General features: G+C 47.7%; 1 protein-coding gene across 1 annotated transcript in view; it reads left to right on the plus strand.

The window, feature by feature from the left end:
* The window catches only part of NPC1 (NPC intracellular cholesterol transporter 1), a 310606-nt gene that overhangs the window by 230956 nt on the left and 56284 nt on the right, over positions 1–23366 (plus strand). The window contains exons 19-20 of the mRNA XM_078687419.1: positions 14383–14498; positions 16322–16451. Coding sequence (XP_078543545.1) covers positions 14383–14498; positions 16322–16451 — 246 coding nt within the window. The remainder of the gene's footprint in view (positions 1–14382; positions 14499–16321; positions 16452–23366) is intronic.

The following is a 23366-nucleotide window of genomic DNA, read 5'->3' on the forward strand; positions in this document are numbered from 1 at the left end:
CTGGAAACTTTCTGTTGAGCTTCATGGTGAATTAATACTGCGCTGGCAAACGTGCATAAAAGTTGTTGCTGGAAACAACTGATAAATTAATCCTACACCTCTGCTAATGTGGGTGCTGGATATTCAGGTTATTCAGGGAAATTGGGCTTTAAAAAGTTCTACTTGTGGTAGACTTACATTTTTTTCATTATGTTAATTTTTCATTTTAATTCTGTCATGGTTTTCCAACTTTAAGTTCTTGGTGTCTATGGATTATCAATGTTTTTTGCATAACCTGATAACATATTAAGGTGCCTCCCGATCTAGTAATATCTTACCCATATTTCACTTTGTAATGCATTTGAGGTGTTACTGCTCAAAATGTTTAAAAGTGTGTTCTCTCAAATAGTTATGACCGCTCATTTGAGGTACCTGGTCTTTCACTTACACCCCCTACCTCAACACTGGTTAGTGATTTCAATACCTCCTTATACAAGCCTTAGGTGATCCCTACACCAACTGATATATTATCTGCTTAACCTAGACCTTCATGTTATTGAGGCCTAATAATTTATTTTGCACTGTTGAGTCAACAGGTTTCAGATCACGCATCTTCAGATGTGGTTATCATCAAAATCACCAGAAAGCATTATTCAAAGGTTTCAGTCTGGAGTTAGGCTAAACCCATTCTTTGGCACAGATGTGCTTTTCCAAAATGTATTTTTTATATCCCTAGTCAGACATGCTTATTAGTCTTTTTGTATATGTCCATTTTGAATACTCCTGCAAGCGGTATAAGGTGTCTCAGTTGCTCCATTTACCAATCATAGAGTATCCCTACCACTGAGCAGCACAGGATTCAGGGTCAGATGTATGAAACCTTTGGCTTTCTTATACACTCTGATTCAGAATTAGCTAACACAAACAACATTTCTGGTCATGTGCAAAACCATTTTATGAGTTGGAAATGTGCGAATTGATACAGATTTGGAATTTGGAAGTGGCATATTTTGAGTATTCCTTCCAAATAGCGAATCTGTATCTGGTGTATGAATGCCTTGCACCTGAAATGCCTGTCCCAAACAATTAGAAAGTTACTGCTTGTTTGGCCCTTTTCCTCTTTGAGAAATTTGGAAAACATTTCTGAGAAAGTAGGTGGTGGTCCATGGAATCTCTGCCAGTTCCCAAGAGAATAGTTAAAACAAATAAAAAGTTCTGTATATAAACAATTACAGTTTCTACTTTTTTAAAAGCTCCTTTGTTACTAAAAGACCTGGTGATCTGCTGTCACTTGCAGGCCAAAGTCGGGGTGATCTGCTGTCCCTCGCAGGCCATAGTTGGGTTGACGCAAATTGTCACCTACCTAATATTAAATGTTAATTAGGTAGGCAGGATTAAGACACTATCCGAACCCTTACTTTACGAACCCACCTAATAGTACATAGTTTGGTTTGCAAACTAAGTTTCTAGTTACACATTTTAACAGCTTTTTGCAACTAGAGCTTAAGAACATCTGGCTCTTTGTTCTGTCAAACTAGACCATTTGTACCAATTCTTAACTGGATAATAACAATGAAGATGACTTTTGTAAAGTATTTTGTATGAGAACTCTACAGCGCATTGAATATTGTTTCAGGTGTGGGTAATCCACCATGCCACTTGAGTTTTTCTTCTAGGGCAACCAATTTACCTTCAACAGAAACTCCAGTCCCACATTTTTCTCTTTTCATCCTGACTGGAACACCCTGCCTCATGACTGCAGTAGGACACTTCTGTAGTAGGGGATCTCTGTGTATAGTCATAATCTAGTGAATAGTCCCGTCCATGTGCGTGAACAACCCCGGACCAATCAAAAATAATCTCTTAAACTGTCTTCTTTGCAGTCCTGCATAGACACTTAAGAGAAAATCAAGACAAATAATGCAGCCTAACACTTCCAAGGCTACAAAGGCCACCACTTCATCTAAACAGTGAAAAGGATAGCCAACAATGTCAGATTTTACACATTTTACCAAGTTTCCCTCATAGACAAAACTCCCCTTCACCAAAATCCATGAAATGATAGAGAGGAAGGGTTGGACAGACAAGCCCCCATAGGCTGCCATTATGTGTCCGGAAAAGGGATACTGTGCCTTTAAGGAACTCTCCAGAGACCCTCAGTATCCCAGGATGCACAGCCAAAGTCCTTTTACGTTCAGTTCTTTTTGAAGGTGTATAAAGCAAGGCCTGTAGCATACATTACAGTACCATTTTCTCCACCGGGGAGGAGGGCGGGCGCTTATGACTATAACAGAGATACCCCTAATACCGAACTGGAGTTACAGGTAAGAAACTACTTCTGTAGTAGGGGATCTCTGTGTATAGTCATAATCTAGTGAATAGAATGTTAAGCCCATCCCAGAAAACCAACCCTGCAGTGGAGAAAAAACAGACAACACCACTACTGTGCAAACAGATTTCTCAATGAAGCCTGCCCAACCTGAGCATCTGCTCTGGCATCAGAGTCCAGACAGTAATGCTTAGCAAAGGACCGACTTCCAAGTGATTTTTACCTCAGCAAATTGTCCTGATAATGGTCTCAAGTACTGTTTAGGCAATGAGACTAAAACATTGGCAGAGTAACCACAACAAATGCCCACAAATGCACTTAGTTGTCAAACCTTTCTCCGGAGGAAAAGAATCTTCATGCACAATTGATGAGCGATTGAGTGATTGCCCTATCTGTCTGAGATCACGTCTTGTTAATGGTGTAGTTTCTTCTGTGATCATTGTGTGACATAAGGCTTGTGCTGTTCATCTGACCCTATACAGACACTGTGTTTTAGTTGGAGAATTGCTTATTAAAAATCAAATATGGCTATACCGTACCACGCCTAATATAATTGGCCTATCTATTTAATATTGATACATTAGTTTGTGTGGGAATTGGATGTTTTTACACACCAAAATCCTTATCAAGAGCAATCAAATAAAAATGTTCTCCTCCTTCAGGAGGCAATTTGTGTCAACTTTACAAGGCTTTCATTCTGCTCAGTGCTTCAGTGAATTCTAGGCGACCCTCTAGCTCAAGGACTCCTACTTCCTAAATCCCATCCACCCTGCTCACGTCCAGTATTTCAGGTTTGTGATGATTTCAGGTTTGTGATGAGTGGGAAAGCACTATCCGCTTAAAGTACAGCCTTTACGAACAAAACAGCCACCCCCTCTGTGTCTGGAAGTGGTCGCGGTGCATCTTCAACACAGTTCATACCTCGACAAATGGCTGGCAAAGAGATACAGCCAAGAGCAATACCTCACGCCTACTCAACAAGCAGGTTCTCTCTTCTGTACATTAAAGCTCACAGTAAATTTCAAAAAGTCTCACCTCTGTCCTCAATAAATGCTTCTATTCTTCTGAGCCATACTCAATACAGACAAAGCCTACCCCAACGAGATAGTGGCGACATTTCAGGAGCTGCTACCCCTTTACCAGATGGTGCATCCTCTGACAGTGAGAATTATAATGAAACTAATCAGAATGATGGCTTCTTGTGCTGCAGTGTTGTCACCATCCCAACCTCAGGGCACTAAGTTTTGCAGGTTGACTCCTGAAGTCTTGGAGTTTGGGTATCTCAACTTCCAGGAGACTGCATGTGTTGGACCCGGCCTTGTGGCGTGGGTCGCCTCTGTCCCTCCACACCCTGTGAGCGTAGGCCTGTACCCCGAGGCCCCTGCGCAGCCACCCCGTTAGTGTAGCCTGCAACCCGAGCCTGGTCGTCCTACCCCCGTTAAGCCTAGATCCCCCTGGAACCTCGACCAGGCCTGCCTTCCCCGCTCCACTCCCGGCTCCGAGCACCTAACCTTGCATGCCCCACAAGGCCCGGATGCCATCTTCCCTTTCCGACATCCCGGTCTCCCTGAGCCTAGCGTGACCCCGGCCCCAGCGAAACCCCGACTCCAAAGGCGCGCTAGTCCCGGCTGGGGGGTAAGGAGCTCCCGAGGGAGATAAGCCCGGGAGTTTCGATGGCACCTCCGGCCTCCCCTGAGGGGCTGGTTTCTGTCACACCTTAGGCCCTCCCGTGTGGGCCAGTTTCGATCACCCCTCTGGCCTCCCCGAGGGCTGGCTCCAGACCCGCTGGGCGTCTGGAAATTCCCAGACCCATCTTTCAAAGGGATCAAAGAGCCCACCGCCGGACCTCGCCAACGACCAGCCCCCAGGGCCTGAGACCTCCGCCTGCGAGGGTCTGGAGATCAAAGAGCAGAAGGACTATACCTGGGCCCGTCCGACAACTAGCGGGCAGTTGTATCTTGGACCTAAAGCCCTGCTGATCTGATCGCGGCCGACTCTAAGAAGACTCATCCGGAACCTCTGGGCCCTGCTGACGCTGTCACGGCTCTTTCTTCGCCTTAAGGAACTGAACCACCTGAGCCCTGCTGACGCTGTCGCGGCTCGAGCCTGAACCTGTAACCATCAGAGCCCTGCTGACGCTGTCGCGGCTCGATCTCTCAGACCACCGGAGCCCTGCTGACGCTGTCGCGGCTCAAGCGGAACTTGCAACCATCAGAGCCCTGCTGACGCTGTCGCGGCTCTCACGAACCTCGCCAGATCGAGCCCTGCTGACCTCGTCGCGGCTCGAGGAGTACTCTGGTCCGGCTGGACCATCGAGACCACCATCACGACCGAGCCGACTCGACGGAGGTGAGGCAGCCAGTACGACCATCATCCCGTACCCCCCGGCTCGAGGATAGAGAGCTGTGCGTAGGGTACGCCGCGTACTGACCCAGAGACTAAAAGACTGTCCCGCTTCCCCCTCCCCGAATCCTCCAAGACTTTGTGGTCCCTTGACCACTGTGTATATAAGAGTGCTTCCTTCATTATCTGCTATATAAAGAACTTGTTGCTAGCACCCAACGGTGTGGTGTCTGTTCGTAGTGTGGTGTGAGCTCAGTGTGTACGATCCTAGACCCGAAGTCCTCCCCGGTGGGGACCTCCCAATCAAGACTTGGCAAGTTCTGTGGGAGAGGTGGATCTTGGAGGTGACCGGGTGAGCACAACCAGGCCCTCTGAGATCGCCCCTTCTAACATTGGTGGCAGCGTCGCGATAAGAACCTACGTCTAGGGATCGTACAGCACTGACACACTACCCGAACGAAGAGCAACCATGAGCATCACCAACGACGAGACTACCTTCCAGATGGAACTTCTGAAGGACTATTCGCACCGGGAGCTCAAGCAATTCTGCAAAGATCTCCATATCCCGTCAACGGGATTAAACACCAAAGAGGACTTTCAACAAGCTCTAACAGCCTGGGTGGAGACCCGGAGCCCAACCTCCAGCACTGACAGAAGCCGATGGAGGGGGAGCACCACTGGTCGAAACCCACGCCCCAGAGCGAGGAAGAGCAGAGTCCCCGACGCGGACTCACAGCCCGGAGAGAGGTCTGTCTCGAGAAGAGATGACCGACGCAACCGAAGCCACGAGCTCGAACTAGCCCGTTTGAAAATAGAAGGAGAACTCAAGCTGGCCGAGAAGAAGCTAGCCATCGAGCAGCTGCGGCTGCAAGGAGAACTGGAGGAGAAGAAGCTCCAACGAGAACATGACGGAAAGAAGCTCCAGCTGGAGCACGAGCGCAGCGTATTGGAAATAGAACTAAAGGCCCGGAACTAAGGCAACAAGACAGCAGCGACCCGAGAGTCTGTTCCCACAGTGGAACCCAAGGTCCACATCCCCAAGGATGTGGTCAAAGAATATTATAAAAACGATGACATCCAGCAATGGTTCAAGGCCTACGAGGTAGCTATGACCTCCCACCGAGTTCCAAAGAAGGATTGGGGAGCCGGGCTGTGGGGTCGATTCCTGAGTGAGGGGAGAGACACCCTACTCGACCTACCGTCTGCCGAACAGACCTCCTACAGCCACATGAAAGAGGCCCTCCTCACAAGGTACGGGCTCACCCCAGAAATGTACCGCCAACGCTTCCGAGAATGCAAGAAGATCCCCGGCACCACATGGGTAGAATATGTCAATTTCTACAGCCGGGCCCTAGAAGGGTGGATCAAGGGCAGCAAAGTATCCACCTTCGAGGGGCTCATCGACCTCATTGCCTACGAACATTTGTCCCTGAATTGCTTTGTAGAACTCCGACAGCACCTCCTGGACAGCAAGTTGGCCGACCCCCGGAAGCTGGCCGTCGAGGCCGATCGCTGGGTGAGCACCAGAGTCCCCCGGGGGCCAGGGGGAGATTCTGGCCGAAATGAACAGGGATTGGCCTGCTAGTTGGTTGACCAGCTAGGACCCTGAGGCGGAAGCCGGGGTGTCTAGTCTGCTACTAAAACGCTGCTGATTTTTTAAACTTGCTCTTTTGCACATTAGAATTGTATTTTAAAACTCGATCTTTTGTTGACTGGTAAAATGCTCTAAACAGCGCCTGAAAAGGGAAGTCCTTTGTCCCTTTCAGTGCCGCTGCATCACGTGACACGGGGCCACGCCCACCCTCGTAGCCACGCCCACTCCAGGAAGCCTTATAGCGCTGCGCTTGCCAGAAGCCGGTGTTGACCAGCTAGGACCCTGAGGCGGAAGCCGGGGTGTCTAGTCTGCTACTAAAACGCTGCGGATTTTTTAAACTTGCTCTTTTGCACATTAGAATTGTATTTTAAAACTCGATCTTTTGTTGACTGGTAAAACGCTCTAAACAGCGCCTGAAAAGGGAAGTCCTTTGTCCCTTTCAGTGCCGCTGCATCACGTGACACGGGGCCACGCCCACCCTCGTAGCCACGCCCACTCCAGGAAGCCTTATAGCGCTGCGCTTGCCAGAAGCCGGTGTTGACCAGCTAGGACCCTGAGGCGGAAGCCGGGGTGTCTAGTCTGCTACTAAAACGCTGCTGATTTTTTAAACTTGCTCTTTTGCACATTAGAATTGAATTTTAAAACTCGATCTTTTGTTGACTGGTAAAACGCTCTAAACAGCGCCTGAAAAGGGAAGTCCTTTGTCCCTTTCAGTGCCGCTGCATCACGTGACACGGGGCCACGCCCACCCTCGTAGCCACGCCCACTCCTCTCATCTCCTTTTACTATGCACAGGACCCGACAGCGCAGCGGTCGAGCGCAGCGGGCACACCTTCAGCACGCCGAAGACACGCCAAAGACTAGCCCGTCTGTGCCCGTCCGTGTCAGGACGGGGCACGAGGGCGAGGCTCTCTCTCTAACTGCACCCTCCCGATTGGTAAAAACATCCTCCGCTTTGAGAGCGCTGCGCCCTACCCCTAAACCAAACTGCTCTCTGTCCAACCTTCACATAGTCGGAACCCATGTTTGCTCCGAGTGTAAACTATCCACTGACGTCCGGAAACCCTACTCTGACCCACCTAGGAGACGCAGGAAATGTAAAATCCCACGTAATAATGTACAGCCAACATACGTATTTTACAGTACAAACTGCAGATCATTGCCCAAGCACAAGCATGAAATCTTTAATCTCCTCATTGAAGAATGTCCTAGTGCCATCTTCCTAACCGAGACATGGTTACATGACAGTGCTGGCCCAGACGTTGCTATTGCCCTCCCTGACAATTACGCCATTGCCAGACTCGATAGGGAAAAACAGGTTGGGGGCGGGATAGCCATCATTTTTAACAGAGACTACAAATGTACTTTGGAACCTGTTCTAATTCCAGATTGTGAAGCGGGTCTTTTTAAAATTACCTTGAACCCCAATTTCACTATGTCAGGCCTTCTGATATATCGTCCACCAGGTAACCCCTCTCAATGGGTATCAAACTTCGCAAATCTTATTACCCCCTACTATATGTCATCTAGCAATTTCTCTCTGCTAGGTGATCTAAATTTACACCTGGAAGATCCCACCATCCCCTCATGCCATAATTTTCTGGAAGATCTAGCTGCACTGAATTTATCTATTATCAACTCCAGCCCCACTCATACAGCTGGCCACTTGTTGGACCCCATAATAACTAACATCAGTGAACTCACGTACATCGCCACCGTACCTTCTGGCTGGTCCGACCATCACCTCATCAGCTTTAGCATCTCTTTTCCACCCTCCCCTAGAGCGAAACAAAATACTACTGCCACTAATCGAAGGAATTGGAAGTCAGTCGACATAGATGCCTTAAATGAGGCACTCAAACTAAACCCTCCTAGCCCAAACTCCAACATGGACCACGTAGCAATTGAGACACAAAATTGGCTAACATATGCCGCTAATAGCTGTCTGCCTTCTACTCAAACCAAAGGGAGTAGACATCGTCCCCCGGCTCCATGGTTCAACGACAGCCTTAAAACCGAAAAGTCAAGATGCAAAGTATTAGAACGTAAATGGCGTAAAAAGTACGACCCTTATGCCAAAAAATGCTATCATGAAGCCAGAAACCACTATCACGCGGCATGTACAAAGGCAAGAGCGGCCTTCGTCTCAAAGGCAATCACCGAAGCAACTAACATGCCCAAAACTCTTTTTGCCAAAGTTAAGGAATTGGCGGGCGCACATACTACAGCCGCTGCACCCCCCTTAAGCGCTCAACAATGTCAGGCATTAGCTTGCTTCTTTACTGAGAAAATCGACAAAATTATCTCAGACATCAATACTAAAATATCTAATGATGATCCTCCCCCTCTGTCTAACCCCAGCCTACCTCAACCCACTACTGTTGACAACAACCTGCTGGAAGCCTGGCCGAATCTCTCATTAGAGAATCTCAAAGGAATCCTAAAAACTGTCAAATCCGGTTCCCCTAGGGACCCCATCCCTATTAAAATTATAAAACAATTGTATGACCAGTCCCTGAATATCATTGCCAACCTCTTAAACTTGTCCCTCGACCTCGCCACTGTCCCGGCCTTATGGAAGCACGCCATGGTGACACCCCTCTTGAAAAAGCCTAATGCTAACCCAGAAATACTGGCCAACTATAGGCCTATATCTCTGCTTCCTGCTTTTTCTAAGTGCCTCGAGAGACACGTACACTCCACGCTAGCCACTTTTGCAGAAGAAAACTTCCTACTCCACCCTTCGCAATCTGGTTTCAGGGCTGGTTTCTCGACGGAGACCGCCCTGTTAGGTGTCACTGAAAATATCCGACAACGTCTTGACCAAGGCCAAACGGTAGCACTTGTGCTGCTGGATCTAAGCGCGGCGTTCGACACCATCTCCCACGAAACGCTCCTTAGAGAATTACACACAAATGGCATAAGAGGAAAGGCTCTGGAATGGATCAAATCCTTTCTGGCAAACAGAACCTTTCAGATCGCATCAGAACAGGCCGAATCAGACACCTTACCCGCAGCTCATGGAGTGCCACAGGGGTCCATTCTGAGCCCTCTGTTTTTTAATATCTATCTCAAACCATTGGTAGAACTTGTTGAGAAGCTAGGGCTCACACTCATGAACTACGCTGACGACACCCAAATCATTTTTTCCTTGTCTAATTCTTGTCCCCACTCCCCGTCACTACTCAAGGAAGGATTACTAAAAATACTGAACTGGATGACAGCAAACCAGTTAAAACTGAACGGGGACAAGACGGAAATTCTGATTTTGGGAAAAGACAAAGATCTCTGGAACCTCGCGCATTGGCCAGAACAGATGGGTATTCTTCCTACCCTGGTGTCCCATGCTCGAAATCTGGGTTTTGTACTAGACAACGTCTTATCCATGGATAAGCAGGCCAGCAAAGTTACTGGAGTGTGTCTCACCATAACCAGATGGTTGAGAAAAATCCTATGGATGTTGCCTATGTCAACTCAGAAGACCGTAGTCAATGCCCTTATCACATCAAGGCTTGACTACGGCAACATCCTATATTTAGGCGCAAATAAATCTGTCATTGGACGACTACAAGTGGCGCAAAACGCTGCGGTCAGACTCCTGTGTAAGATTCCTAGGAACGCTGGTGTCTCGAACCATCGCCGAGACCTTCACTGGCTCAGGATTGAGAACAGAGTTCGCTTCAAGGCCTTGAACTACATGTTCAAAATAAAAACAGGAGGAGCCCCAAAATACCTCCAATCCCTTGCTTGCCTTTACACACCTAAGAGAAACCTCCGGTCCCAGACAGCAGCACGGTTCTGCATACCAAGGTTCAAACGTGTAAGATCAGGGGGCAGATCTTTTGCCTATCTTGGACCCTCCCTGTGGAACACGCTTCCTCCAAGCATTCGGAAGGAAGATAACTACCATAGCTTCAGAAAGCTTGTAAAGACCTGGTTGTTCGAACAATAATCCCTCAATGTTCCCTCCGTTTCTGTCTCTTCGCTTCTAGCTGTGTCTAGGCGCCGGGAAACCCTTCTTGGGTAGCTGTTGCGCCCTACAAATTGACAAAATAAATAAATAAATAAATTGGCCCGCCAGAGGGGAGGGGGGAATCAGAATAGACAGAGGGGTTCCCAGGTAGGGTCCCCGCGTAGTCCCCCCAGAAACCAGCCCGGCACCTCGCCTCCCACAGCGCGCGCAGGGTTCCCCCCAGCTAAGCCAGGGCCCCGAGTCAGCCAAGCCTGCTACCATTGCCAGAAACCCGGGCACTATGCCAATGACCCCCGCTGCCCCTTGTTCCAAAAGCCTGCCGCTGCCGGGCTCCCAGTGCGCCACATCACCTCAGTAGCCCTAGAAGAGGAGGGGGAGGAAGAGTTCGAGGGAGCAGACCCCGCAGCTATGATGTTAGTCTCCCTGGGTGACAGGGAGATGGTCCCAGGAGCCCCCCTACCCGACAACACAGAGAAATACCAACAGCAGGTGACTGTCAATGGCCACCACGTAGGGGCGCTCCGAGACACTGGGGCCAGTATCACTGCCGTCAAACGGCACCTCGTCACCGAAGCCCAGATTGTTCCCCATATCTCCTGCAGGGTGATCGCAGCTGATAACTCCGTCCGCACCTGCCGGATAGCTCAAGTCCCGTTCGAATGGGGGGGCGTCTCTGGGGAGTTACGAGTGGCAGTCCGCTCCGACATGCCTGTGGACTGCCTGCTCGGCAATGATCTAGAGAGCTCCCCATGGCAGCGGGTTGAGAAAAGGACCCACTTAGAGATGGTGGGCCTGTGTGAGTACCCGGTCGATGACCGCCCGAAGAACCACCCCCGAAGAGGCGGCACCGGCGACCCCCGAGGACCCCGAGGTCCCTGAATCCTTTGAGACCCCTGAGCTGTTACCCGGGGAGAGCTTCCCCCCCCGACGCAGGTCCCCTCGGCCCTGGTGTCGAACCGACCCCGAGCTTGGACGACCTTCCTGAGCTGGCCCAATGGCGCCAAGAAGGGGGACTGTCCCGAGAAGAATTCTGCCTAGAGCAGACATCCTGTCCATCCTTGGTGGGGCCGCGGCAGCAGGCCGCCGCCCAGGCCGCCGGTGACCAGTCCGGCTCCCACTTTGTTTATTGGGAAAACGGCCTCTTATACAGCGAGCAAAAGTCCGCCGAACTAGGGTCCGGCCGAGTGCTGGTGGTCCCCCTACGCTTCCGCGGCTTTCTCCTGAACCTGGCCCATGACGTGCCCCTGGCGGGACACTTGGGACAAGACAAAACGTATCACCGCCTAGTCACACACTTCTACTGGCCGGGCATGCGCAACGAGATAGTGGCGACATTTCAGGAGCTGCTACCCCTTTACCAGATGGTGCATCCTCTGACAGTGAGAATTATAATGAAACTAACCAGAATGATGGCTTCTTGTGCTGCAGTGTTGTCACCATCCCAACCTCAGGGCACTAAGTTTTGCAAGTTGACTCCTGAAGTCTTGGAGTTTGGGTATCTCAACTTCCAGGAGACTGCATGCAAATTCCTAAAAGGTCTGTTAGCTCTTATAAGGGCTTGCTATGTAGCCACATGGTAAAGATGTGTTAGCCACTGTACCAGTTTCCAAAAGCAGCCCTTACAAACCTCAGTGCAAGAGATCTGTTTCTTGCTCACATTAAAAAGGAAGGCTTAGCATACTCTTCCATAAAGGTACATATAGTGACTGTGGCAGCTTCCCTGCAAAAGAGAGCACGCCAGTCAATATTCGAAATTCCCGTTGTAGGAGCCTTCCTTCATGAGACCTCAACATTATTTGTGCCTGACTCGTGGAGTTGCCATTTGAGCCTTTATTATCTTGCCTGCTGCAGTTCCTTTCATGAAAGGTGGTTTCATGAAAGGTGGCCTTCCTCTTTGCAGTCACTTCCCTTCATAGAGTTGATAAACTGCAAACCCTCACATTGGAATAACCATTCATTCAAGTGCACAAAGATTGGGGCGTCCTTACACTCTCCTTTTCTCCCTAAGGTCTTCTTCCCGTTCCATGTCAATCAAACCATTCATTAGCCAATGTTTTTCCCCCACCTCAGTCAGTTGCAGAAAGAGCCAACACACTTTAGATAGCAAGAGTACTCATGTACTCCGTCGGCATCCAACCCTTTAGAAGGACTTAGCAGATCTGTGTAGCTTTTAGTCAGCCCTACTTAACCTCTTGAGTGCTCATAAGGAGCTCAGCTCGTCATGAGCCACAGTGGCGCTGAGCTCATGACGAGCTGAGCTTGTCATGACCTCTGCGGAAAGCCCACGCGGGGGATAATTTCCCTGCTGTGCTGGGCGTTCCATTGAAACAGGCGTGGTCATGACGAGCTCAGTTCGTCATGAGCACAGCGCCAGCATGCAGGGTGACGAGCTGAGCTTGTCACGAGCACCGCGGGACTGCGCACGGCCCCCCTCCCCCAGCACCGTGGGGAATTAGCCCCGCGGCGAAGGGGCTAAGTAAATCTATTTCCAAGGAAGACTTTGTTAGATGGATTTTCAAATGTAATCAAGTTTGCTAATCCAAGGCAAAGTGCATACCCCGTTCTGTGCCTAAAGCACATTTTACTCGAAAAAGCGAGCCACTTTCTCTAGGCAGCAACCTAGTTGTAGCCCTATGTAAAGCTACATCGATATCTACTATCAACACTTTCACCTAGCATTATTGCGTGGACATTTTTGCCCGAAAAGAAGCACAAGTTAGGCAAACTGTCCTTACAAGCTTCTTCCAAACGTCTTCTGCTCCAGCTTGAAGGCCACTGCTTTTAAGTCTGTGCAAATCATGTGATCTGCGAAAACGTTACTTACCTGTAACAATCAGTTTGCAGCTTGTAGTGCTGTAGATCCACATGTTCCCCACCTCCCTAGATGCAAGCTCACATCACTGCATTTATAAAAGTATTTACGCTCTAAATACATATTTCCATTCCACCAGTACACAGACAGCCCAGCTTTGCATTTCTATAAATGCTTACTTTCACATATATGGGAAAACACATTGTAAGGTGTGATCTATACTCTGGTGCATTGTGGGTTTTATTGGAGATATCATGAGTCACTTAAAACGAAACCTCTACTTCGAAGAAAAACAATGTCCAAGACTAGGTGGCAGGAGTGTTCATAGAATGTGAATCTACAGCACTGCAAGGATCAGATTGTTACAGGTAAGGAGCTTTTTACTTCTCAGACTGTGAGCTCTAATTGTGCAATGCCCAGCCTGCCAATATGCTCCCACAATTTAGTCTTCCTGATCATCCCTACCTGCAATCCTGTCTAGTGTGATGAACCTTCTTTTAGTGAAAACTAAAGAGCAGAGCACTCCTACCTTCTCCATCTGCACTTGGAGGATAACCTACTACTGAAGGAATTACTTCACTGCATTTGTGTTGCAGCGATTTAAGATTTATATACCTATAAGTGTAGGGTTCACTTTGACCACTGCATAAATACCAAGCATTGAGAATTGTTCTTGAAATAGAATTCCCTGTTCACAAAGACTTCCACACCTCACTTAGCTCTGCAGAAAGTGCTATCGATGAGTGTAAGTGATGCACTCTGATTCATAGAAAGTGGATTTGTGGTTGCTCAGGGTATTAGGTGAAACTTAATATTGCAGAAAATTTGGCTCTGTGCAGTATTTATATTGTTCATTTTAGGGTAAAGGCATGCAAACATAGCTTTGCCCAGGCATGGGGTAAAGTGGTGTGGACATTGGCAATGTGGTGAACATCCCAAAATCTTAACTTTGTGAACATTCACAGATATTCCGAAAGTCTATTCACACACAGCTTGCACGCTTAACTTTTTTGCTAAACATTGCTGAGTTTGTTTTGTGTGGAAAAGCTCCAAACACAATTCAGGTGACCAAATAGTTTCCAAATGAAAGAACGTAATATACAAATACACATTTCTGCAACCTTTACCCTTGAAATTTTTCTTACTTGCAGACAATAAGTGCATTACATTAGTACATCACCTAAACGCCTTGTTTAGATGACCAGGTGTACTCCTGTGGATTTTTATGAGTTGTTGGCAGGGTTTTGCAACTGTGAATATCCTTTTTCATTTTTTGTAAATGGGGCAAAGAATATTTCTGATTGTTGGCCCAGTTGACTAAAGATTTTTCCTCCGGTTATTTTTTATTTTAGCACAAAGATCGGCTATACGCCGTCCTCGTGGCTTGATGACTATTTTGATTGGGTTAAACCACAGTCTACGTGCTGTAGAGTCAGAAATACTACTGAAACGTTCTGCAATGCTTCAGGTAAGAGCCACCAAATTTTCTCTTTTAATGTCCATACAGTTTTGTTTGCTGAACCAAGTGTTCAGAAGAGTCACTCAGTGATTTGAAATTAATGTTAGAGGTATTTAAAAATGCGTATGAATGTTAGCCGTCTACAAATGCTTCTGCTCTTTAAAAAGTTTTTTATATACATATTATGCATATTTAGTTTATCTTGATGCAGAATTGAAGCACTGTGTGAAAGCTTTGTCTGCTTGAGAGAGCAAACTCCATTCATTCTGTTCAACAGGGAAACCTGCATTAATAATGGTCTGCATTGGTAGCTCCTAATTAGTGCCTAGTGGTGTGGTATGTGTGATACACATTTACTAGTTTGCTCTTATTGAGGCTATTTCTCTTGCTGGCTTTCTCACAGATTTACAACGTAATATATGTTTCATGCATGAACGAACTGGTGAAGTTCAACTGCAAGCATAATACCACAGCAGTTGGGTGTGAACAAACTCTCAAAGTACATGGGAATAACCACATAGAATGCATCCACAATATGGAATATACTGTCAAAAGGTTTGGGTGTGCACCCTTCCCGCAACAAAACTGTCATCACCCCAGTGAGAAATCTATATTCCTTCAAATACTACAAACATGGAGCCAGTTATGCTTCCGACTTCTAGCAAGATCAAAAGTGACCAACTAATTGCTCATGTCGATAATCACTTCTACCATCTTCTTGGTGCATCCTACAAACATGTCACCCATGAAACAGAAACTCTTCACTCAGTTACTGACCCTGCCCAGTCTTGTCTTACAGTATCAGCTGTGCATCCTTCTCATGTGGTATACATGAAGCCTGCTGGAACCCGACCTAGATTAAGCCTCTTGTCCCTATTATATTAAAGTGCAGCACACACCTCACATTAAAGGTGGTGGTTACGGGAGGGTCCCTTTCTTTGAAAATCAGGGACAAGTGCCAGAGGGTAATCTAAAATGTAGATTTGACTACAGGGACAACTACTCTACTGCCTTCTGTCCTCTGCGGAAATAATTACAGGATTTAACCTCCTCTTAACTGGGCGCCTCCAGCTCTTTCCCTCTTCTTGCACTCTGTTTCTCTCAGTTTTTTGCCCCTCCGCCCAGGCTCTGTAGGTAGACATTATATTCCATTTATTACTGAACCCATGTACTGTAGAATTGAATTCTTATCGTTTTTGCAGTAGCAGAATGTAGGCATTACATATTGTGCTGTTCTGTGCTTTATTTAAATATCCATAGCCTTCTGCAGCTGTCTCTAATTGAATTGCCCAACTTCCATCTCTGCGACTACATTTAACTCTTCATGACACCGACCTTGTTTCCATGCTGAGACATGCCTGCTTCAGCAGAAACTGTGAATGATTGACTCCACAGAATGATAAAAAGAGGACGGATGGGAGATAATCACATATCCTCCCTACATTAACCTATGAATCAAAAATGTGAAGTTCCTGGTCGAAACTTTACCTGTGGACTGTGGTACTGGTTTTTCTTATAGTACTTTCTACATTCAGTGATTGACTCCAGCCAGTGTAGATGTTTGTTGGTTCAGGGATATTGCTGTACACACAGCACCTTTGTCATGTGTGTTGAGGTAGCTGGGAAGCATATGCGGAGCACACAGCAGATGGTTAAGCTTGCAGTCAGTTTTGGCTTTTAGATTCATCAAGACTATCTGTTTGATTACTGCCTACGCATGTTGCCTATCCACTTGTAAGTACCTGGGGTGTTTTAATGCTCATTGAATCATGTACGTGCTGCGAGTGATTGATGATATATAAATAAGAACGTGTGTTCATTGTTCCCTCTAGTTGTTGATCCTGCATGTGCACGTTGCCGCCCACCAACTCCCGAAGGCAAGAGGAATCCAGTGGGAGAAGATTTCATGAGGTTTTTACCCATGTTCTTGTCAGATAACCCTAATCCGAAGTGTGGGAAAGGGTAAGTTCTACTCCTCATCTCAGTTTATCTCATGTCATTAGACCGTTTTCTAGATAATGCATAAAAACTAAAGTTTAGATAGGAATGAAGCCAGTTTAGTACAGTTAAGAAAATATGTGCTTCCACATTTGGATTAGTTTAACCTACCTTTCTGTTGCGTCGACATGGCAAGTGACTTCGGATCACATAATTTAATGTCAGAGGGTGGCATAGTGCTCAGTGCAACAGATCAATTTGCATTGGCTTTTAATTTAGAACAGATTGGTGTGTGACATCAGTTGTTTTTTTTAAAAAGTAATTGATTATATAGATTTCATATAAATGTAATAGTGTGCTATACATTGCCTTTCGGTTACCTCAGAACTCTGATGATGCATGGAATATAGCAACGCCGCTGTTCGTATTTCTGGAACTACTAATAGCCTGTATTTGTTTCATGTTACTCTAAACATGATGGGAAGAAGCAAGGCCAAAATTATAATCCATTGAGGCCAAACATTTAAAACTTACTGGCAGAATATTATGTCAACGAAATCTGCCCAAAATTGGTAAATATGTAAAAAAAAAAAAGAACAACAAAGTTCTAGAAAGTAAGCTTTGGTTGCTTTCTAAAGCACAAATTGTGGTCCGAAACAGCAAATGCCTTCTTAATGAGTGGGTGAAAAACATTCATGTTGTTGCTACAGGTTTAAAGTGGACTGCATCAAAACCCCTTTCTTTTCAGAAAATACTCTGGGAATACACATGCAGCAGCACTGTTTTTACCTGAAGAGTTTAAAAGCTGAAATGCTTATTTCGTTCACATGTTTAAATGTTGTTTGGTTAAAAGCTAGAAGTTCATAAATGCTCAAGGATGTTCTTAATAATATTGTGGTCTTGCTCACTTAGAATCGTGTTAGATAGTTGAATCATACTTATTTATGTGATTTTTTACCTGTGAGTGACATTGATGATTAATGCTACAGAGTGTAGTTCTGCACTACACAAGTAATTTCCCTTGTTTTCTAACTCAAGTAAGAAGTCATCTTTTTTGCGAAATATTATAGGTTACAGAAAAGTGAGGTTGACACTTCAAATACCACCTTGCTAGCTGAAAATGTGGATCACTGCTGTGAAATAATTTGGCAGCTTGTGTTATGTAATTATACATTCAGGTGCATTGAGTGACATGTGATTTCTATTCTTCCACAGAGAGGAGTAGAGGTCCTTCTAGCCCATCCTGCTCTAGCCCTTTTATCCTCTGTGTTGTTGGTGTGTGATAGAAGCCCACATTTTAAAAACCTCAATACAACAGATATTTCAGAAACTTGCCAGTTCCTAAGAATAGTTACCACCATCAGGAAGTGATTTTCCTAGAGTCTTGAAATGGCATCTTCCCTTGTAAAGATATCCTGAAAAACGCCTGCTCCGTTGTGTTTCCCCACTGGGCGTGCAAGAAGTGTGACTTCAGTCAGCTTAAGAGAATGACCTGTCTCTCTTTCTCTCTTTTTTCTTGCAAGTAAAGTAGTAGGATCTGTTGTATCTTGTTCCCATGATTACTATGAACAAGAATATCCATACAGATCTAGTTAGGTTTAGCTTTACTACTGCAATATTTCCGAACCTGGTTTATAATTTGCTGACCTGGCAGTACAAGGTTTTTTCAAAATACCAGGCTTAACAAAAAAAATACCCCAACAGAAAAAGTGTTTCCAAGGTTGTGATGTCGGAGCCAGTGTGCCCAATAAGATCCAAATGACATAGATGAAAACAAGAAGACATTTTGTTAGTGCATGCAGAAGCCCTACTAGTTTAAAAGAGTATGTTACCCATGGAAGCTGTTAATCCATTACATAATAGTTGCAGACATATGTAAAATAGTGTGTTATTAGGTGCTTAGTGGAGTGGTGTGGCTCACTGGTTAGAGGCGGCAGACCCGGGAGCAGAGGACGGTCCGGGACCAGGGTTCAATTCCCGACGCGGCAGGGTCTTGGACCAGGGTCAACGGACTCGATAATTCTCGCCTCGATGCCTACTCTAACTAGGGATCACACTCTGCAACTCTGGGCATTAGCTTGCCTCATCTCCACAACGGCCCCCCACATATGCCGGGGATGCCTGGTTTCACCTTGGAGATACCTTGTAGGGACCATCTCACAGGGAAAGCCAGGACGGGTTCCCCAGCGGTTTACAGCGCAGAGATACTCCTTCGGGAGTCGATTCTAGCGCTTTAGGAACCCACAATCAATCAATCAATCTAAGGATGAGTCTTTAACAAGTAATAAGTCTGCACCCTTCTGTTTACTGGGAACTTGGTACCCCATTGTAGCACTTTACTCTGGTAGCAAAGCAAAGCTACCCAAGGTCCTAGTCAGGGGAGGTGGTGTGGACCAGAACTCCAGTTCACTGGTCAGAAACAAGGAACACTCAAATATTTGTCCACTCAGTGCTCTTGCTTATAAAAAGGCATAGTACTTTATTATGCACACACATCTGAATAATACTCATTAATTTACAAATATCTACAAGTGGGCAGATGGACATACCAATGTGATATCTTCCTGATAGTTCACACTCCTTGTGAACCCTGAACCTTGTAACAGTACCCCCACTTAAACTAGACACAATGTAATGACGTTTTGTTATCAAAAGGCAGGCCTCCGGGCTTTGTCAGGGAATCTCCTCATAATAAAAAGCAGAAATGGATCATACAAAAGTAATACAACTCCATTAAAAACTCTATGGGTGGTACCATCTTATAGTAACCTTCATTATACCATATATCATTTAATTGACAATTTCATCATTGGCACACATTATACTGTTGTATAATGCTTTATTGACAGAGTCTTTCTTCTGCTTTTAACATGTTGTCGCTGTAGCTTTAGGACTAACCAACAGGGGTCTCTGCAAGCCTGAGCCTGTGTGCAAAAGCATAAGCTCCAGGAGTGCTTGAAACTAAAGTAACATTCTCCCGGTGGCTTCTATATAAACGTGGAAGACTTAAGGTAAACGTTTGGGAACATATTCTATAGGGTCAGATGCACCTCTGGCAGCCCCGCAAAAATTTTTACAAAATAATTAGAAATGTTGGTGCTAATTTGCTAATATTGAGGTTCTCACGGGGTCTTTATGGGACGCTCCAGCAAATGAGGCAGTGAATAATAATGTTCCCCTTTCTCCACTTCAAAGATATTTTTTTCCATCTTTCAGAAGCGGCCCACGCCATTGGTTTACATTTTCTTTTTTTTTTTAAGTGCCAGGTAACCTTACCCCTTCGATGGGTGACCCGGCATGCGCACAGAACTGGGGTTGCACAGGGAGCCCACTGCCTCGTGGCACTGGTGGCACCCATGACAGCATAGCTTTTGTGTGCTGGCTCGGAGTCAGCATCCTCTTATTTGCCCAGCCTATGTCTCAGCAGGCGAAGTGTTATCGAAGGTGTTCTTTCTGCTCCCCACAAACATGGACATGGGGAGCCGGGGTGGCACACTGCGTTACCACAGGAGCGCAGCAGCGCTACAATTTTCGTTCCTTTCCCAGGGATATGGGGCAGTGAGACAAAACAACTACTGCTGCGGAATAGAAATCATATCTGAAAGAGACCTGTTTGTGGTAGATTCCTTGCCTTAGAATATCCCCAGGCATTAGACTAGATCCGGAAAGTTTTGCTAGCAGTACCTCGGCGCGTCAGTAGGTGGCGTCATGCAGCTCCGCACCCGTTGCTGGCGTCGAAAGCATCGAGATGATGTCACTGAGACTACTTAGGGGCCACCCATGCGCGCTGACATTAGCTCTTTCTTTTTCCGCGCCAGCAAGCGCAGATCCGGTTAGAGCACGTACCTTAGTCACTTTTTGGCTATCCTTTTTGGGACTTTTTGTCTCTTGGTCTTCTCTGGTGCATGTAGGGATGCCTGGTTTTAAGTCCTGTGGGGCCTGCCGTCACAATATGTCGGTGGCGGACCCCCATGACGTCTGTCTCTACTGCCTGGAGCGCGACCACGACTCCAAGTCCTGTCTGGACTGTCGGGGCCTGGACCCGAAGGCCTTGAGGGAGCGGCGCCAGAAGTTGCTTGAAGTTCGGCATTCGTCCCAGCGCCATTCGCGGTCCAGGGGCCGTTCTAGAGAACGCACGCCGGGCCACCATCACCGCTCCCCGGGCTCCAAGTCTTCACCCTCGGATTCGGGTAAGAGACGACACAAAAAGAAGTCGAAGAAGCGTTGTCGCTCTCTGACGTCCCCCGTCGGTCCCCGGATGCGGTTGAGGGGGACAGGGGTTCCCCCCTGCGACTCCTTCAGAGCCTGGGAGTCCCACGGCCTACCCGGGTCCGTCGGCCACTCCCGCACAGATGCAAGAGTTTCTTTATGCCATGGACCGCCTGTTTAGGCCTTGGGCTCCTGTCGGTGCGCCTTTGGGCCCGCGGTCCCGTGACAGGATCCTGCCGGACCGTCGACTCCACCGGTGGCTCCGGCCCTGGTGCCGCCAGCGGCATCGGCCCCGGCGCCGCAAGATCCTGCGCCGTTGGCCTCGGCGACATGAGGTCCCTCACTGCCGGCTCCGGCCCCAGCGCCACTTTGGCTCTGCGTTCGGCACAGCAGTGGATGCTGTTGGTTCAGCCTCTGCCTCAATTCCCGGCCGGTTTTGTCCCCGCCTGGGATCTGAATAGGGGCATGGCGACGGTTCGGGGACAGCCGGCGCCGTTCCCGGCGCCGTTTTCTACTCTTTGTTCCTTCCCCAGTTCCTGCCCCCCGCCGTGGAGGACGACTGGGAGGGGTCCGAGGACCCTCTTGCTCGTCAGTGTGATTCTGAGCAGGATTGGGCGGACGACTTGGAGTAGGCTGGCGGCCTCGACGTCTCCTCTGATCCGGGGTTTGCCTCTCCCCTGCCCACTATGGAGGAAGGTGCCTTGTACACGGTGGTGCTCCGTCGGGTAGCTGAGGTCCTTAACCTTGATCTCCCTACGGTGGCCCTAAAGACAAATCTCCTCACTGAGGTGCTCCAGTCAGCGTCCACTTCATCGGAGCCACTGCTGCCATTTAATGACGCCCTCACTGACGGCTTGTTGGGGACTTGGTCGCGGCTGGCCACAGGGGCCCCTGTGGATAAGAACGTCGCCAGGGGTTATCACCTGGCGCCAGGTGACCCTGCCTTTCTGACCACTCATCCGACACCCGAGAGTCTGGTCATTCAAGCTTGAATATCCAAGAGTGCCTTTCCCACGGCTCTGCCGGATAAGGACTCTAAAAGGCTGGAGAAGTTTTGCACGCGGTTGTTCTCCTCGGCCAGCTTGGGGCTGCGTTCGGTGAACACCGTATGTCTGTTGGGCTGCTGTTCCCACGCAGTGTCGGATAACCTTGCTCAGGTGTTACCTCAGTGCCCAGAGGAGGTCCAGGCTGTGCTGTCCCAGGCTGTGGCTGAGGGTAAGGATGCGGCTAAATTCGCCATTCGTTGTGGCTTAGACACCGCGGACTCCCTCGGTAGGGCAATTTCAACGACTGTGGTGCTTCATCGCCCTCCTGGTTGAGATCTACCGGGTTCTCCCCGGAAGTCCAGAGCTCGCTCATGGACATGCCCTTTGACTGCACTCGCCTGTTTAGTGATACCCCCCCAGCCATGCCACCTCAGTTCCACCGCATGTCGGGGGATCACTTTGCGCTTCTCCAACAGGAAGTTGTGGCCCTCTTGGCCAAGGGGGCCACGAGCGCGCCCTTGGGCCAGAAGTAGGACGTTGTTGTTATTCCCACTACTTTCTGGTCCCCAAGAAAGACCAGGGGGGCTTGCGCCCCATCTTGGACCTTAGAAACGTCAATCGCTTCCTCCGGAAGGAGAAGTTCAAAATGTTGACTCTGGCTCAGGTCTTGGCTGCCCTCGACCCTAGAGACTGGATGGTAGTGTGGGACTTGCAGGACGCATATTTTCACATCTCCGTCCTGCCGGCCCACCGACATTACCTGCGGTTCACAGTCGGCCGGGAGCATTTTCAGTTTGCCATGCTCCCCTTCGGCCTTACCAGCATCCCTCGGGTGTTCACGAAAGTGATGGCGGTGGTCACAGCTCATCTGCTCAGGTCAGGGGTGTCAGTCTTCCCCTACCTCGACGACAGGTTGTTGAAGGCGGGCTCACCCACCTTCAGACTACGGCTGACCTCCTGCATTTATTTATTTTTATTTATTTTGAAAGTTTTATATAGCGCGAACAAGATCTTTGCAGATATCAGAGCGCTTTACAGAGGAGGGGTACGAGCATGTGAGTGAATAACCATTAGGGTGGGGGTGGTATATGAGGGAGCATAGACAAACAGCTACATCAATAATGATAAAAGTACAAATAAGTGGTAGGATAAACAAACCGGTAAGTCAATATCACACGTCATACAAAAATGCAAGGGGTTCGCACAAGTGGTACAGCTCGGTATCGAGTCTTTGAAGTTAATCCCCAGTAGTAATTCAAGTACATTTAGCCATGAGGATAGCTTTTACTTCTTTCTTAAAAAGTATGGTAGAGGAGATGAGCCTAGTTTCAGGAGGGAGTGAGTTCCAAATCCTGGGTGCCATTCCTGAGAAAGAGCGTTTATAGGTTTTTTCCTTGCGGAACCTTCTAGGCTTTAGCAAAAGATTGTTAGTGCCTCTAGTGTTTCTGGAGCCTCCAGAAATCGCCAGCTTCTGAGCGAGGTATCCTGGTGAGCTCAGGTGGACAGCCTTGTGCGTCAAGCAAGCGATTTTCAGATGTATTCTGGCTTCAAAAGGCAACCAGTTCAGGGATTTGAAGTCAGGGGAAATGTGTGAGTGTTTTTTTGAACCAGTGATGAGTCTCGCTGCGGCGTTTAGAGAAGCTCTTATGGGTGCCGTAGTAGCTAGGGGGAGACCGCAGAGGGTGATGCTACCGTATTCTATTCGAGGTATGACTAGTGATTGTACCGCAGTTTGGAAGTCTTT

The sequence above is a fragment of the Lissotriton helveticus genome, chromosome 4_1 (assembly GCF_964261635.1).
Source record: "Lissotriton helveticus chromosome 4_1, aLisHel1.1, whole genome shotgun sequence".
Lineage (NCBI taxonomy): Eukaryota > Metazoa > Chordata > Amphibia > Caudata > Salamandridae > Lissotriton > Lissotriton helveticus.